Genomic DNA, 19,026 nt, shown 5'->3' on the forward strand with positions numbered 1-19,026 from the left:
TGGCTAAAAATACTGGCCACTGTTCTCTCACAACCTAATCAATATGGGGAATAGATGAAGTCAGGATAGAAAACACGCTACATGCCACTGCAATTCATAATCCAAGGTTAACTTGACTTTTAGTGCATGCACTCTCTTGCATGCAACACAGCTGCAAGGAAACCTCTACTAAAGTGGCCTCACAAACTTTAGCTCATTAGCAGTAGATGCTGAATGTGGCAATTTCCCTTCCAGTTTTTACTTGCTCACACTGAAAAACTGCATTAAATGAGTAACCATCCCTTTACAGAGGAAAGATGTAAGCAGGGGAAACAACGCACAAAGGGAAGCAATGCTGAGAAGATGGAAAGAGAGGAATGTGAATTGACTGGCAGTGGCTATTTGGAGGACATCTGGGGATGGAGCTCCACGGAGGTATTGAATCTGGGCAAAAGGAGATGGTAGAAGGGGAGTAGGGAAGTGAAGCAGAGATGCTCTTTTCTCCTCTTGGAGGTCCTCAGAAGTACAACAGTCCCTTCTTCCTGCTAACTCCTTCAGCTGTATTACCCTTGCGGTTTCACAGATCATGTTATGGCAATATAAAGGGGAATTAACAGTGTACAAAGGGAAAAGAGGGCAGATGACATGGCAGGAGATTGTTTCAAGGGTTATTTCAGAACTCAGCTGAAGAACACCAAAAGACAAGCAGGTAAAAGGGGCATCAACCACAAAGAACGCCTTGAGCAGTGGGTAAAATTGTAGTCTTACGACTTAAGGGAATGAGAGGTTTGGTGAAGGATGCTGGGGCTTTCAGTCAGCTGAAAGTGAAGTCAGCTCTTCGGAGCACAAAGGCAGCAGCACTTCTGACAGGAGCATGTGTTAGGTAGATCCCAGTGCTGCTGAAGGCACACAGAGGCCAGGACAGGGGAAAGGCTTATCGAGGCACTACAACCCTCACTGCAGCTCCAGCAACACATTCCTGAACCCACCTCAGAAAGGGTATTCTGCTGGCCTGCAGGGTGGCTCCTGTTCCTCTGAGCTCTGAATGGAGGGCTCAACACGTTAATGCTTCAGAAGGTGCCAGGCCTGAGAGTCTATCCAGACAGTTGAAATAACACATGCATGACAAGTCAGCGCTGACTGCAGCTGCCTGAGATCAACAGCTCAGTGTTTCAGGATGAGAACCTACCAGAAGTATTTCTGTAAGCGTTAGAGAAAAGGGCACTGGAAACCCCAGTGGCTTCTGGAGATAACCATGAGACATTTAAGTTTAGGTTCAGTTACCAAAGCATGAAAGCATTTTGTTCAACCTTCAAAACAAATCTTACGTACCATAAGCAGAGGCATGCCAAGATCTCCATGGTACAAAAGGATGTAGCTTAGGTTTGAGACAGGCTTGACATTCCTGAGAGGTGTTGGCAGTTTATTACACCTTTATGCAGACCAGTTTGGAACAGCAATAGAAGAAACTACCCTAGCTGTTCCTTTCAGTTGCTGTCATTACCCAGTGCTTGTTCCAGTTTCAGAAATGAGATTACCTGGGAGCTTTCAGTGGCAGCACAGCACACCAGGACAGCTGCCATGTTTCACGGCATACTTAAACAGCCACCACTGTGGTCGCGTCTATCACCACTTGAGTTTATCAGCACAGATCGACATGAACAACAACGATAATACATACCTGTCAGGAAAAGGCTATTAATCCCTTATTAACAAACCTGCCCATTGTTTCTCTGCTACACGCTGGACGAGTGAGGTTTACAGAAACAAGTGTCAAGATAAAAGCACTCCAAGTCACCGTATCACAGATTCCTTAATGTCTCTCCTCATTTATGCTTCTGGTCCTGAAGTCTTTCTGCCTTTTGTCTTTATTTCACCCTCCATTTTTCAAGAATAAAGTCCTACTTCATAGCACTATAAAACTTTTCAGTAAAATTCGTTCATTCTGGAATAAATACATGTTCAACACGGCTGCCGTTCTTCCGATGACGTGATGCAATCCACAAGTACACAAGGAAGAGAAGACACAACAATGCTGTAGCTGTGAGGCAGACAAGGAGCCCAGCAAACAAAGCAGGTTTCAGAGGTAACTGGATCAGCTTGCCTTCTGCTGGGATCATGTTTGTGAGGGTTAACATGTAACCGAGTGACCACGCTATGCTGCTGTTGCCAACCTGAAATACAGACAGAATTCCCATTGGACAGTCAAAGAAAAGGGGTTCCAAACGCTCAACTGGTGGTGCTGACAACTGCCCTTTCAGTTACCAAGGAGAAAACCTGAGTGGAATATACAAAGATACAAAACCATCTTAAATTGCTCTTGTTTCTGTAGTTCCAGAGGATGCGGATAAAATTGGTCTCTGGGCTAAAGAAGTGAAACACAGGTATTAGATGGATAGGTACAAAGATGTGTGGTGTGTATGCAGGCAGCCAGATATGGGATATTCTGACCAAGAAACACACTTAAAAAAAGAAAGAATTTAAAAATAAAAAATAAAACCAGCATTACTGTGCTAATTCCTAGAATTCCATCAACAGCGTGATGAAGTTGAGAGAGAAACTTCAATAAATGATTTAATGTCTTTAATGAACACTTTTAAGCAGTCACCTACTGGTAGTAGGAGATCATAATGGCCTATAACATTTGGTCCTTTTTATAGTTGTGTATATCTTAACACCTTCTGTTTCACTGATAAAAAGAAAGCTACACCAACAGGAACTGGAATACAACCGGTGAGCAAAGAGGTAAGGGGAATCAAAGTGTTTTTTCTTTGCTGAAAGAGGGAAAAAATCTCATATTATAAGGTTGATAACATTTGCAAATCATCTTGCCCTAGATCTTGCCCAGACATTTGCACTGGGTTAAGGTTCTTTTCATTCATTGTGTTCACTAATTAAAAAGGAATACAGCCCTAGCATAGGCAATAAACGTTCACCCTCCTCTCCTGGAGAAACTGTGTAAACCCATTGTTTTGCTACAGGCAAGTGCTGAAGCATTTCCAAACTGTATGGAGATGAAGAGACAGTCTGGGACAAGGGTTTAAAATAGGGCTCTGTACAGTCACAGAGAGGACTGCGGGGACCACACTTCTTGGTGTGACAGCCAAGCTTCACTAGTACCCATGCCTTCCAATTTGAAAGCAAGGATTTCTTAGCAGTATCTTTAGAATGGAGATATATATATATACACACAAGTTCATCACAAGTACTCTGGTTTTTAGGAGGAAAACTGAGGTCAGGGAAGACAGAAACACAGCTATGACAGAAATGTTATAAGCCTTCTCTCTCTCTGCCAGCTGAAAGCCAGTACCCCGTCAATACACATTCTTATTGCAGGGAACCAGATTACAGCACAGATGGATATCCCAGCTGAGGATGAAAACTGCCCGAGTTCCATCATCATCACTCACTGATCACAAACCAGCTCTGCTGGTTCCCCCAAAGCTCTGCCAGCAGACAAAAGCAGGAGTTGCCTGTCCAACCCAGCAGTGGACCTAGACTGGTGAGGCGTTTTGAGCTGCTGCTTTCACCAACTGGGACAAGGTTTAACACACAATTATTTGATCCTTTCTTAAAGCTCTTACAAAGAATCTAGGCAGCATCTCAGTGTAATGCTGCAGCCCCTAGAACCAGGCTGAAATTGCTACTGGGGCTTGAGAAGCAGCTTTGCCTTGTGCCAAAGATTTGACAATCATTTACAAAGGCTGTTTTCGACTGTTAGGTTTTTGTCAGCTGCTGCATCTTCTCTCCTAAACTTCTTTGGATTAAAGGAACAGTAAGAGGAGATCATTATTACTCACCTCCTTTTGAAAACGTATCCGTGGCCAAGTTTCTGCATCAAAGTTGTAACCATGTATAAGCAAGTAATAAATGAAATTGGCTGAAAAACAGTAGGATCTAGCGTATATTTCTTCAAATTTAGGCAGCATAAACTGGAGCTGAAAGCAAAAGCTTTGTTACAAACACGTAATTTACACAAAATGCTTCAGGCTTTATAACTAGAGAATAGTTTGGGTTCTAATTAGAATTTATTTGCATTTTTCAAGAACTCCAAGTTGTGGACAATAAGATACAAAGATTTAAAGAAAGAAATACCCTGACAGTGACATAGTTTACGTGGTAAACAATGAAACTACATCTAAGATTATACATAAAAGATGGAGGATGTTCTGGTTTCTATGTTTTCCATGTTGTCTTTACAGCATGGCTAAAGCTCTGAAACAGATTTTGAAACTTAGTCCAAGTTTTAAGCATGCAACAAATACTACATGGTTTGAAGCACATTGGGAAAACAAACGTTGAGGTTAAACCAGACCTCCTGAAAAGTCCCGAATGCTTGTTCAGTCCCTGTTCTTTTTATATCTCCCTTTTACAGATACAAAAGGGAAACCGAAACCAACCCAAAAAACCCAGCCAATCCACTTACCTGTGCCCAGCTCTGGGAACAGAAAAACCACATACTTGAATTGAAGTCAGCCAGGGAAAAGTGCCCAGACAAATTCAAAGCATCAATTGTATAGTAGAACCCTGAGAAAGCCTATAGAAAAGGAGTAGATGGCAGGCCTGTTATTTTCATAGCTATAGAAATCAAAAGCTAGCAAGCTCAAAAGCGAAAAGCTGAGTTTGCAAACCTACCACAAAATTCCCTTTAACTTTTGGCCGATGTATTCCATGAAAAGGACAGTCTTCTCCATCTCTGCAAGCGTTGAACAATGAAGAAACCATCTCCTGGCACAGACCTGGATCCCCTGTTCCATGGAAGCGCACAAGCTCGCTTGGGTGGTAATTTGCTGGTCTCAGGGACTGTGTGCAAAGGCTGCCAGAGAGGTGCTTCATGGTGAATGCAGCAGTGTAATTGTGAGGGTAACATGGATTATCCACGTTGGAACTGGTGTTCGATTTCTGGGAAAGAACAAACCAAACCCAGTAAAGGCTATTAAAATGCAAGAAAGACCATAACTATGGGAATCTTTTTAAACCACACATGCATGTAGTTTTGTTCTCTCCCCTGTCACGACCGATATCACTACAACATTGCTGATCATTGTCATTCATAGAAACTCCTTCCTCAAGAAAGCATTGGCAAGACCAGCAAAACACTTACAGGACCAGTTGGGCCTTTTTATGTCAAATGGTAGAAAACCCTTACCAATTTTTAACAGATACAAGGATCTTTGTATGAAACCCAAGTGTGTTGGTCCGTAACTAAACACAACAGAGCTCTTACTGGGGTCTCCAGAGGGAAGTTTGGAGACTTCCAAACTCCAAAGCTCCACACAAGCTGAAGAGCCTCAGACAATTACTGAATACCGGGAAGAGCAACATAGCAAAGGGGCTTAAACAGACCTGGAGCAGCAATGCTAAAAGCCTTTTCTCAGCTTCATCTCTCCCGTAGCACTGGAAGCTGTGTGTGTAGACATTGTAGTTGTAACCATACAACTTCACTTGTAAGGTGCTGTTGAAGTTCTCCTGAGAGTCCTCTGGGATAAATGAAATTTGAGTGGAAGCTCCTCCAAGGTCCAGTGCACCCATTGTCTCTTTTCTGTAAGGATGAACCCATGTCCTCCAAAGGTTTCTCTACATGTAAAAGTAAAAGGACTGATTAGAGATACCATCTGCTTGTTCTCCCTTTTGTTCAAGCTTTCCTACTCTTAACCTTTGGAGATTTCCCTGCCTCTTTGGCCTGTACCCTTTCAGAAAAATCAGCTCTTGGGCAAACATGCAGATGTTTGTCATGGAAGAGGGATGGATTTTCACAGAATGAAGTGATCTTGAGAGATGGACAAAGGAATGCAGTTTAGCATTCAACTCAGAGGGCAGCACAGCAATCAAAGCATAGGACTTGCCAGGCCAGTGTCCATACTAGAATGCAGGGAATTGTATTACGTACCCATGAGAACATGAACAAATGTGGATGTAAATAGTATGAAGATTTGCTTGTTTCAAGGCAAGAATGATTATTAAAGGAATATTAAGAGGTCACACAGAAAAACAGTGAAAATAGAATGAAAACCACAGAAAAACAAAAGCTACATTGAAGTCAAAAGAACAAAACCCCCTGCTCTGCACTTTTCCTTCCCTGAAACTGCAGTGGCAATAAATCTGATCCATTCCGCTGGCATTTTCCTAGTACTCAAACATTGCCCAAATTCTGTATTTGGTCTACACAAAATATAGATTCTGTAAGATCATCTACCTCGATATTTACTGTAGTATTACCTACTGAGCAGGATGATGTGAATGTATACGGAGGAAGGGAAAAGAAGCTCCCAAGGTTAGCAAATACACTCACAAGGTTTTAGAGTGCAAGATTCCCATTAACAGCCCCTACCAGAATTTGACTCGGGCCACTGTCACAGGAATGGTGGCCATTTCTCTCCCCTACTAGTGATATTCCACAAGCAGGTCTTGACACAACTCTCTGTACTAAACTGGCTTCACCCCATCTTGCAGTCCTTCAGTATATCAAATATGGCAGATTCATAAGGAATAATTTGTTATTTGCATTATTAAAGTCCATGTGGTAGAAGACTGACACCACCCTGAAGTTTATCATATCACGTGTGTTGCATGAAATACACAACAGCAAGAAAAACTCTTCCAGAGCGTGCCATTTCTCTGCAAGAGTCAGCAACACACTCACCATGAGCTATCACTTAAGATTACTAATGGCAAATTCCTCCTCATTGATTGTCATGATCTAAAAGGTGCCATTCAACCAGGACAGCAAACAATACTCAGGGGTTTGGTTGGAATTTCTTTCAACCTAGCAAGACTATCTAAATGCAGTTAACTGCTGCCATGAATGCAGTTGCTCATCATCTTGGTAAAGCTTTTACTGGGAATAAACTATACTGAATATATATATATAAAGGGATCTTCCAATATACTTGACTACCTCTCTGCCGTGAGGCTCCTGCATGACCCTATTCTGAGGTCAAAGACAGCACAAGTATCTTTATGTTGGTATCACTTTGTCTGCACAAGACAGTATCACAGCCCACTGCTCATAGCCTGCAGCTTTCCAGCAGTATTGGGATGAATGGTGTAGGAGTGATCTCTGTCTCAGCTGAAGCACATTTGGCCACATCACCTCCAACACCTTCACTGCTTCAGTCTTGTCTGCTAAGACAAGTGAGCCAACACTGCCAGGAGCCCCCTAAGCTGTGCAGATCCTTCACCAGCAGAGCTGCAGGGGCAGCACTCAACTGAGGAATTCACCAAGAAGCAGAAGACATCTCTAGTTGGCACCACTGTCAAGACAATCAAGACCTGTCACACCTAGCACATCAATGCATTTAAAAGCAGTGCAACTTCTATTTCTAGGAAGGGCATCCGGTGTCATTTAGGGAAGAGCCCTGTTTTGTGGATCAACAATTTTACCTTTGCCACATCACATTCCTGTAACGTATTGTTCTTTATGTTTAGTTTTCCTACTACTACCACATAAAAAGACCCTGTTATATATTTCAGTGCGAAACGGAATCTATAGCTATGACATTTAACAGGCATGTCCTCTCAGACTTCTCGTTTATAAGAGAGAAACGGTGAAAGAAAAGCATGCAGGTTTTTTCCACACACCTCTAAGAAATTGCCCATTATATAGTTGGCTGTTATCCATCCATACAGCCCTTCCTCTGGCCCCGTTATGATTTGCGCACCCCTAAAGTCAAAAGGCTGTGCTCTGAAGTAGCTTTGAATGCTCGCAAGGACTTCATTGGCTGCCGTTTCATTTTGCAACCTAAGCAATTCACAAAATATAAGACACTGAGCATCTGGAAAGGCAATTTCATGTTTATTGTTCACTGACTGGCAATTCAAGAGAATTCCTACAATCACCTAATGAAAAATAGAGGTTGTTTCCCCGAAGGGAAGTTCATGACAGGGAACAGCCACGTTATCCAACAGCATTTCAGCAAGCAACTCCCCCACTACGTATAAACTTCATTCTTTAGCCTACAAGCTCATGGGTATTTTGTTTCTTATATACATATACACACACACACACACACACTTTCTTTCTTAGTGAACTGAATGCTTGCATGACAACTGCTGGTCAGAACAGTCCTGGAGCCTTTCTCCCCACTCAGTTCAGCCACAGAACTACTATAAAAAGCCAGTTTATGCCAGGGCTAAAGCCACATTAGCAGTCAGAAAACTGTGGTGCCCAGCTTTAATCTGCCTTTGCTGCCCACAGATACACACGAACATTACCTGTTTGTGTAACACTGAATTTCAAGACAGGTATGGAAGAGAAAATTAAGCTCCTGCCTTCTCCAGAATAAAGCAAGATTTGTTTTCAGCACAGCACCACAGAGGATTTTCATACAGCCCCGCTTTCCCTATCAGAAAAGTTAATTAAATTAAACTGGCTGGGCTCCATTTCCTTCAGGGATGGCCAATTTCCAGCGGATAAAAATGCATTCAGAACATTTTGCTGCTCTGCTATAATGCACACAGAGGAGCTCAAGTTTCTGCCATACCTCAGTAGCCTCATGCCAGCTGTAGCCCCCAGATAAACAGAAGTGTTCTTATGCAGATGAACTGGTATTCTCTCCTTGACTTTATTCAGGCAGTCATCAAAAGGTTTGGCAAGAGCTCCAAGGTTCCTCTCATAGCTGGATATACCAGGGCCTAAAAGAGAACAAGTAGATTGATTTCATTCTGCTTTGCCAACTACAAATTAGCCCGATTAGCAAGCAGGTGTTAAGAGAAAGAGATTTCCCCCATCCCTCCTGTAATTGCAAACGAGGAGAGGATGCTTGAAAACTGGGAGTGCTTAAAGAATAATCAATGTAGTGACTGTCTCAGCTGTGGCAGACAAATACTTGCAAACTGCTCGCCTGTATTTCAGCGTGTATACATATACACCTATATACCATGCCTAGAGGAAGATATACAGTATAAAACTGGGACAACACAGTGACAGCAGTGCTATATTTATGAGGGAAACAGGCTTATTCATGGCAGATGCTGTAGGCAACAGCATGTCTTATGGATGTAAAATTTCTCTGATCTGAAGTACAGAAAACCCCTCCTTCCGCAAGCTAAACCAAAGGTTTCCTCATCTGCTTTGCCACAGCTGTTTTGGACACCGTGGCACCTCTGCAGCTCACTGCTCTCAGCCGAGAGCCAAATAAAGCAGCTTCTGCAAAGAACTGCTGGTGAAATTTCAACATGCACAAGCAGCTCTTGAAGTCCTAAGAGGTCCAAGTCTAAGCTGGTGCAAGAGCTAATCGGCACCTCACAGGTTCCCAAAGCCTTTGACTAATGGGAATGAAAGCTACACAGGGAGGAATAGGTAAGTTGCACAGGGAGAAATCCAGGCATTGCCATGAAGCCACTGCCCCACAGACAGCAACTCTGCCAAAACTCCCTCTAGTTCGCTTGTAACAGCAGTGTCTCCCACAGCTTGATCCCAAGCTAAGCAAAAGGTGGCTCTTACGGAGTTAAAATGAGAAACCATTTATGTCCAGCCACATTGCACTGAAAAAAGAACAAACCACAAAGATACGTAAGACTTTAGAGACTCCCCGCTCTACCACTCCGTTTTTCACAGTATGAACTGTGTTAGCATTAGATGGTTTGGCATAAGACCTTCTAAAAGTCTTAAGTCTAGCACAGGCAGGCCTGAAGCTGGAGGCAAAGCTGTTACTGGAGATAAACAGAGCACCAGCTACCATTTTACATCCTGCCATTGCCTCACAGTCCCTTGGTGGCAGCAACCTCCATCTGCCAGTGTTCAGACAGAGCAGGTTACAGACAGTGACCATTCTGTTTTGGACAACTGCTTTGTTGATGCTTACACCCTAACCAGGACAGATGAACTGCGCTGTGTAGAAAGGGTTTGGGGGCTGGCTCCTACACACAGGGCAGAGGTATCTAATAAAGGTAGATATGAAATCATAAAACCACCATGGAGCTAACAGAGTAGTTGACCATTTGACTTTCAAGTTCAGTAGGTATGTGAAAGTCTGCCTCTCAGTATGCCCAGAACCACCCCCAATTTAAGTGCTTAAGGCTATGATTGGAAGGTTAGATGGGTGACATGGTCTAGTGTGAGGCATCCCTGCCCTTGGCAGGGGATTGAAACTGGATGATCTTAAGGTCCTTTCCAACCCAAACCATTCAATGGGGACCTCTCCTTTGAGCCCTCTGTCTCCTTCAGTGCAGTTACCCAAGACTTGAGCAGTGAACCCTGGATATTTTGTATGCTGGAGGATGAGAGCTCTGGTTGATCATTGTTAAGGCTCCTCTGGACCTGAACAGTTCACAGCAATTTGGATTCATCCATTTTGCAGTTCTTTTCATATTCAGCTGGAATTAAACCAAAACCTAATCCTATTAAAACAAGTGCTCAGAGTACTCCTCTGTCATCTCTCCAGAAGAATAATGCAGTTTCTCTGCGAGTTCTTCTCACACCATAATTCTTAAAGGCAATATTCTACCTTGACTCTAATGAGCGAAGGCATGAGCTAGCAAATTGTTCCCCCACCTCAGCAGGCTGGCCACCATTCCTGCAGCCCGTGAAGACACAGCATCAGGCACATGACAGTGCATTACTTCTGTGCACATTACACTTGCTTTCCTTGTCCCAGAATGGCTAAGAATGCCCACACGTGTTTAATGCTGAAGATAGAAATGCTGGTGCTGTTAGGAAACTGTTGCCTTATCTCTTAGTTACTCATGGACCAATATGACTGCATCGCCAGCATCTATTTGCAGACACAAAGGGGGATGTAGGACTGAGAGAGAAGGAAAGGGAAAAATTGTTGTTGAACACCACAGTTATTATGTGCAACAAAACCTGCACCAAGACTTCCTGAGTTGCCCCACCTTCTCCTCTTAGCTCACTGGCAAACCCAAACCAGTGCACTAAACAAAGCAGTAGTACCTTAGAGAATACACTGAAGTTCATTAGGCTCAGGGTAGCAGAATTTGTGAAGCCTGGCTTCCTGCAGAAATCCCTTATGGATTCGCTTAATAATATGGATTGCTCTTCCCTGCACGGCCACCTGTCTTCATAAAATGCATGGGATTTTGGTATCTTTGAAAGCTTACTCAGATATCACCGAGATTGATACCTTAAGGAAGCAATTACAGAACAATTCCAGATGACCTGCATCACCTTGTTTCTCTAGGAAACCCGACTCAAACATCAGAGACAGGGTTTTAAACACCACTCCATCAAAATTAACAGCTAACATCTAAGGAGGGCAGGTCCCCATTCTTCTCAATGGGTTTTTCTTCCAAGCTATTTTTTAAATATATTTTATATGTTCCTTTTAAAAGAAATTATTTCTAAATCAGTAAGTCATGTTGAGCTACAGCTTCCCGTCTCCACTGCGGATTAGAGCACGCTGCTGTATCAGTAGGAGAATGACTGATGCTAACAGATATAGACATAGCCTGAACAGTTCTTGCTCCCCAGCAATGAAAAGGGGACACAGTGTAAAAAAGGCAGTATAAGATTCCAGATAACGTCTTCTTAGAGGCTAACTCCATCGGAGCTCACCTTTCACATTGCACTTGAAGGTTTGGCTTACTACGCCCGTGTCATTTTCTTTTTCTGCTGGCCATTCGTAGACGTAGACGGTAGTCCGAGAGGATCCAGCATCAAGGACTATTCCATACTGGGGATTAAGGAAAGACTACATTAGATCAAGAAACAGACAGTGGCAGCTTAACAGCCCATATGCAGCTGTTCTTCTTTGCACCATCAAACACTGTAGCATATGCATGCACAGTATAGTTATAATAGGGATTATTTCTAGTGTTGGGTACTTAGGCATGAATCCAACAGCTGAGCACAGAATGAATCTGGCTGCAAAACAAAGAACATTCCACGTATCTACAGCAATGAATCCAGTGGGGATGGAGAATGCCCATCTCCTTTCAGCATGAGGTTCAAAATCCATGCTAACACCTACGTAACACTGTGTCAGGATCTGATTTTACAGCAAGATCATTTGCTATTAGCTATACTCCCTGGACACTGAAGGGTTTGATACCTAAGCACAGGCTGTAGATTCAAGGATGCACAAGGGATCCATAAAGCCACAAGCAAAGAGGTAAAGTACATAGCAGTCCACAGTGAGAATGATGCAATGAGTCTGGTTCTTTTCCGATTGCCCCATAAGCCTCTCCCTATGAGTGCTTGAGGCAGGCCACCTGAGAGTTTGCCACTGAAAACAGGCTGTGCCAGTGTGAGAAAACAAAGAGGGAATCAAGATTACCTCAGCTTTATTTATGAGCTAAATGACAAATACTTCAGTGACTTGCCCCAGGTCACTTGGACTCCCTGTGGGATTAAAGCACAGGTTTCTCCGTCCCATTCCACTGCTACCCAGATGGGTCTTTCCCCCTTTCCCATCTTTTATGGCAGTAGAAAACTGTAGCAACTGAGAAGGCAAACTGCATGACGGGAAGAAAACTGGGATTTTGCTTATCCTCTTTGTGATCCCTGAAAGCACGTTTAGCTGCCTGCCTCTTCCAAAGCCATCTCATTGGTAGGAATCTCACGCTGTAGAGTTCATTTCTCTGTTAACATCCTTTCCTTTCCAAACCACAGCTGCCTCAGAGCCTGGCAACACTGGAAAATGAGAGCTTCCATCTGGCTGCAAAGGACAAGCCTCTGCAGCAAGCCAATACATTTCAACCCACTGCCTCCCTAGGGAGCCTCAAGTCTGATGGAGAAGGATCACTGCTTCAGGTGGTAAACCATTCAGCTTCCACACCCCATTAATCCCCAGCTTCCACTGCAATCCTACAAACTCCTGAACCCCAAAGAAATACCAGCACTTCCAGTCTGGTCTGTTGCCCAGAGGACTGTTAGATAGTGAGAATTGCATTTATATTTATCCAGATGATGTTTACCCTGATCAACCAAAAGGTGGAAGGCTCCACAGCTACCAGCAAGCCACTCCACCATCAGGCTCTGTTCAAGGAACTGCTTTAGCAAAGATACTGCGAGTGTATTCCCGCTCCTTGAAAGAGAGAGAGGCACTGTGGAGATGCATAATACAGTAATGGTCAATTTGCTCAAGGGCTATTAATTTAATCCAGTCTCACGCAGCTCAAAGTGCCAACCATAAGCTTTTAGCTTAGCTACTTTAAGAGCTAACTACCATGGCCAAGTAGAGCTGGAAGATAATGGAAGTATTTTTACCTTGGCTAGCTGTGGGGCTTTTTGACCTACTTCCATCCTCCCCTGTATTTCCAAGCCTCCTTCCTGAAAGTTACAGATTTCTGTGCCAAACAGTAATGCTGCACTTATCTGAACCAAGGTGTTCATTATTTTCTTCCTTCTCCGCCTCTTCTGCCCGAGTCCTTTTAAAGGGATGCTCGTTTCTGAGGAGGGCTCCTGAGCCCATTGCAGGGTGACTCGTGACTGGACTTGGGCAAGTTCACCCTGTGTGAACCGGTCCATGCAGCATCATGAAGCAGTGATCACTGAGAAGTGTGTCAGATACCAGGACTAAGATTAATCTCTAATTAAACAGAAATGACAGAGGATGCAGCATTTTAAGGGGGTGAGAGAATTCCTAAAGCTGGCACAGTTATGATGCCATACCTGCCATCTGATCACTTTGGAAAACTATCATGAGAAGCTAAGAAGCTAAACCAGGAGGACAGAGGCTACAAAAGTGCATCCATGCTGGAAGCACACTTCAGTTCAGCTACATAGGCTTGAACTACTTTTAATCAATTAGATGATCCACAAACAAGGCCAAAACACTTCCGAAGAGCCAAAAGAGACATGCAAAATGTAGGTGTAGAGACCGAAAATTTAGGTGTAGAGACCAAAATTTAGGTGTAGCACCTGGAGGGGTAAATTAAAGAAACACAATAATGAAGGGAGGGTTTTTTTCTCTTTAGGGCTCACAAAACATCATTAGACAGTGCAAGATGTTTTGACTGGTACAAAGGCTCATTACATTCGGAGCTGGCATCATCTACAGTTCCTGCCTTCTTCACAAGCTACGTCAGTAAGGATGTCTGTGCTCTCTTCATCAGTCTTCTGACTTCCGCTAAGTCGTGAGCTCTTTCAGTGCCTCAGCCTCATGCACATGGCCATACCCTTCCTTCACAAATCCCTGGCTCAATCTTCAGATAACCTAAGGAACCAAACCATTTAAGTCTGCAACAATGCTTTAAAACATAGAACAACAGATAATTTCTCTCTTGATCCACAAAGGAATGAACCTGGACACTCTCAATGTGCATCCTGGGAAGGAACTATTATAACATAAACTCTAGTTATCATTCAGTAGCTGTTTGGTTTCATGGAGAAGAGCCAGAAGAACAAGGCCATTTGCAAAGGGTAAGTCTGTTTTCATCATGTTATTGTCACATGTATTTAATTTAAATCAATCACTAACATCAGGACAGTGCCCCTTCCAGGCTCCATCTGGTCAACTATTGATAATGCCAGTGTGAAACCTTCCAAAGTCCTCCTTTTGTGAGTGTTAATCATTTACCGGGGACCACTGAGCGTCTCGGCACACACAGGATCCTCTGTGTCAGCTGGGATTTCCTGCATTGGCAGGCAGAAAACTGGTTTTCCTTCAGAACCAGCCATGAAGCTGTTGAGATTGAGAAAGCAATCCTCCCCACCTAAACCAAATGGTCAAGCTGTTTAAATGTCCAATGGTTGCTTAAAGGGGACAACTTCATCATTCTGAATGTGAAACTGAATTGATGACAACCACAAGCAATGCGTAGGCTGTCTTTTAGATAGTGGCTTCAGCCTACAGGTCAATCCAGTCTTGCCCTGCATGAAAAATGGCAGGATGTAAGGCTGAGATTCAGGGCACAACAGGGAGTAAACTTGAGGCACTGTGTCCCCATGCAAGATCCCAGCGTGCACACCCTGCCACACCACAAACACATAAAACTGGTATTGGAATACAGTTTTATCCCATTGTATGATTCATACACACCACCAAACAATTCAGGCAAAGCCAAAGGTGTTTGTAACTTCATGAAGTGTAATAAGACATTAGCCTATCGGTATGTGAACTATCCAGTTAAGTGCTTTCGCAGAGGGAAAAGTAGAAAGGACTTCAGAGAAGGACCTGACGAGGTTTATATCCTTGTAGCTATCATTGGCAGAACTCAAACTGCCAGACTGCACAGCTTCCCTAGAAGGCTCATTTCTACACCCGTGTCCCCAGTTGCATTCATCTCTCACTGAAGAATCAGCACACATACAGCACAAGACAACGCCTGAATTCCAGAGGACATCACTTTATCTCTTCCAGTTTGCTCTGCCCCTCCTTGTGAAGCTGCTTCGCTTCTGTTACTATCTGACAAGACTCAACATGTGCTAAATCATAAAGCACACACTTAGAGCCCAAATGCTTTTGACACACAGCAGCAGCGTGCAAAGATTTCAGCATAAACTTCCTGGCTGTGCTTGGGAGGGGGGCAGAAATTAAACTTTAAAGTTCAAAATTATTATAGTATTACTTCAAATCTGGCAAAACGAGAAAAGCAGTGGCAGATTCTCATTTGGCCTTTCAGTCTTGGAGAAGACGTTATGTGATAGGCATCACAGGCAATCAGGGAATGCTTTTCCTGTTTTGCCACTGACTCTGTGATCTTAAGCAATTCTCTTTCTCTCTCAGCTTCAGTTTTCCCAATGGGATTAAGCATTAGTTTATGTCTCATTTGACTCACCCCGTAAGAAACTAGTTTAGAAAGGGACATTATTAAATATCAGTTCAAAACATTGTTCTCCTTCCTCAGGTATTCTAAGACTTACCTTAAGCCCTGGGGAGAGGATCTGTTGCTGATTTATCTGAATCACTGCAATAGCAATGACAAGAATAATGCTTAGAAGAAGGAATGCTTGAGCAACAACACTTGGCGTTCTGGTGAGCATCCTGAAACAATACAAAGAGAAGCACTTAAGGAATGTGAAAGAACTCGGTGATTCTGTCTCAAGGCCTGAACTGAACTGAATCAGTTGAGGCTCCTCCTAAAACCTCATTTCATCAACTAGCTCGTACTGCATGAGAGCTCTGTGTTCTCCTCAAGAACTGCCAGGCGGTTTGCTACCACTGACTTTTCATTGCTGAGCAGGGAGGTGTCTATATTGTCATGCTAATGATGCCAGATTTCACCCTCAGGTCCCAGTCTGCTCCTTTCCCACAGTGCCTACCTGTAGGTGCACGCTCACCAGCTCCCACTGCCCCAGGAAATGAGAGCAATGGGCATGTTGGGGCTAGTGCACACTCAGCAATCCCACGTATCCCTACAACACAGACACAACCAGAGCCATGCAGGCACAATGCTGGTGGCTGCTGAGCACAGCTGGATGCTTCTGCCAGAGATGTAAGGCAGATACAGCCTGGTTCAGCGAGAAACAATGGTTATAAGAACATTAAGGCAGGCATCTTTCTTCTATCTGCTGATGTGTTCGTGAAGGGTGCTTGCGTACATGTGGGTGTGCATATTAACACAGAGCCTATTACGATCACTCTTCACTACACATAAAATAAACAGTTTAACTTGTGACGAGAAGTCCCTAAATCTAAACAAATCTAACACGTAGTTATGTCAGACAAACCCAGAGGTAACACGGAACACGCACACTCACGGTAAGGCTGTCTTCCTCCAGAAAGGTTTTCTAGGATTCAAATGTGGTTTAGGTTTACTGTCGTTTCCATTCATCCTTTATTTCTCCATGCCCTGGCCACACAGCTCTTCACACCAAAAGGCCTTTCAGTACCTCAGAGTGCTGACTATTCCCACATCAGAAATCCTTATGCCCCACAGGGGTTGAGGAGGAAAGGGGTGGCTGATGGCAAACAGCAAGCTTAGGAGTGTCAGAGGAACACAAGAATGAGCACTTCCCTGCCCTTCTCGTTTTCAGAAACCACTTATTTTGGCACAGAAATAACAATGTGTGATCTATCCTAACCCCCATCTCTTAATTCTTCCATACCAACAGTGGAGCATACCAGTGGCTGTCAAGGGCTGCCCTGCTGTTCAGCAATTGCCAAGGCAAATCTGTGCTGAGGACAGGAGCTAAGAGGTGGTCTGCAGTCCACCCACACTGGGTCAGCCTTGTGGTCTCCTTAGCTCCAACCAGAGACAGAGAGCTGAGGGACAAGGCAGAACGTTTCCTCACACAGTTTCCATGTTCTAAACCCCATGGGTTCTTCAGCCTGAGTACCCATGGTCCAACACCTGTGTCCACGTTCAAAAGAGAAGCAAGGCATTCGTTTGGTTTGGGGACTGGCTTCACTCTGAGCTTTGCCCACTGCTTCTGCTTTCCTTCTTTGTCTTCTGATTTCTGTTGTGAAATCTAACCCAGACCGCCTTTTGGAAACGGTCACATTTCACTTCCAGCACGTCAGGCTTTTACACTCATTGGCCCCTTTTTCTAAATCCATATGGGATCCCCGTTTACTGCCAATCTACTTTTCCAGTACTCTCTTTTCTTGGCTTGAGAACAACTTTATCAATCACCAGCCAGTTTAAAATTGCCAGCCACACTGGTGATTTATTTACTGCCATCCCTTGCTTTCCTATCCCGAGGCAATCAAGCATCATGTACACCATGAATAAATGACAGTGAAACCTTATTTTTACCACCAGAAAATACGTTAACTCCTAAGAAGAATTCTCACTGTAACCTGCAGATGATGTCAGGGATACCCATTAGAAGCATTGATACACATCGATTCCTTTTTTAGAAGAGGCAGCAGGTTTTAACTGTACATTTATCAATAACCACCTGGGTAAAATACTTGTCTTTAGGGAGAGAAAAAATCTTTAGCTTTCAACTATGCATGGAGTTATCTGTAATTGCAAAGTGACTAAAAGAGAACTATCTGCTCACAACTTAACATACACCAGCCACTCCTGCATCAAAGCACTGATGTTCAGTGCTGGAGACATTAAGTCATTATCCAAAAAGCCCCACTTAGAGCAAATGACTCTTTGAAAAACCAAAGCATTGCTAAAGAGCAAAGCAGTAACCACTGTTATAACAGTAACACTTACGCACACCCATGATGACTGCTGCAATATTTTCTGCTGCAGTGGTTTGTAAAGGGGAAATGGAAACCTCATTGTGTTGGATTTCTCACGTGCTTCCCTGGTGCTGGGATTTGTCTTCACTAGGGATGACTTCTCTTTGCAAAAATCAGTTTTGACAGGGAGCATCTCTTAAGACATTCATCATGTAATCAGGACAGGTTCATCAGAGAATTATCTCTATATCCTGATTTGCACAACAGCCTCTGTGTCAGAAGGACGCCTCCTACAGCTGATATCTTCACTACGTGAATTGTGCAAGACCCTGCAAGACTTCACACAACTGGATCAAAAGCACAGGCTTGTATTTACTTTTAGCCACACTTATCTGAATCTCACACACATACCGGGCAATACAGTCACACTTGCCCATTCACTGTGATCTGTAGAGATACCGGGGAGCTCATGCGCTCCAGTTCAAGCACAACTGCAGTGTTAACTAACTTGCTAACATTGCACACTTGCAAATTAAAGTTCCATGTAAGACTTCTACGAAGGATTAAAAAGCAGCTGCATTCCATTATTAAAACATTATCAGCCTGAAGCAAGAAATAGCATTAATATGCATTTCCCACACCCAATGAAGCACACTGGTTCACACAGCAACATCCTGGAAGGATCACTTTCTATGCCTTATTTCAAGCAAAAGGCAGTCCTGCCTGCAAAGGAAAATGGACTAAACTTCTTCAAGCCATCAATGTTTTGAGTTTAACTAGGTTAAATACACATCTCTATAAATGACAGTGCATATTAGACATGGAAATTCCTTTTCCCAAGTTATTTGGATTTGATTTAGGTACTGACCTCTTTGTTCATAGGGTGGGTAGGCAAGTGGCGTAAGGATGTCCCTCTTTCTTCACGCTGTAACCAGAGAGATGCAAACACATCAGCGTTTATTTTAGACGTGGTTTACAGGTCACCGATTTTCAAGCGCTGAAAAGGAAAAGAAACAAAACACCAGCCCCCAACACCCGAAGCATTTTTCAACCCGCAGTGAAA

General features: G+C 43.5%; 2 protein-coding genes across 3 annotated transcripts in view; one reads left to right on the plus strand and one right to left on the minus strand.

Annotated features, from left to right (window-relative positions):
* Positions 1 to 19,026, plus strand: part of SH3BP5 (SH3 domain binding protein 5) — a 163,320-nt gene that overhangs the window by 10,556 nt on the left and 133,738 nt on the right. The gene's annotated exons all lie outside the window — the stretch shown is intronic.
* On the minus strand, positions 1,766 to 18,890 carry ENTPD3 (ectonucleoside triphosphate diphosphohydrolase 3). The gene is made up of 10 exons (XM_057431610.1): positions 18,832 to 18,890; positions 15,746 to 15,866; positions 11,495 to 11,612; positions 8,463 to 8,613; positions 7,561 to 7,720; positions 5,326 to 5,556; positions 4,615 to 4,881; positions 4,406 to 4,516; positions 3,780 to 3,917; positions 1,766 to 2,153 (listed from the first exon to the last, which is right to left on the minus strand). Exons 2-10 carry the CDS (start codon positions 15,863 to 15,865, stop codon positions 1,920 to 1,922), a joined length of 1,530 nt encoding a protein of 509 aa, XP_057287593.1. The 5' UTR covers position 15,866; positions 18,832 to 18,890; the 3' UTR covers positions 1,766 to 1,919.

The sequence above is a fragment of the Pezoporus wallicus genome, unplaced genomic scaffold, assembly GCF_028554395.1.
Source record: "Pezoporus wallicus isolate ANWC-B61680 ecotype Strahan unplaced genomic scaffold, APGP_CSIRO_Pwel_v1 scaffold_11491, whole genome shotgun sequence".
NCBI lineage: Eukaryota > Metazoa > Chordata > Aves > Psittaciformes > Psittacidae > Pezoporus > Pezoporus wallicus.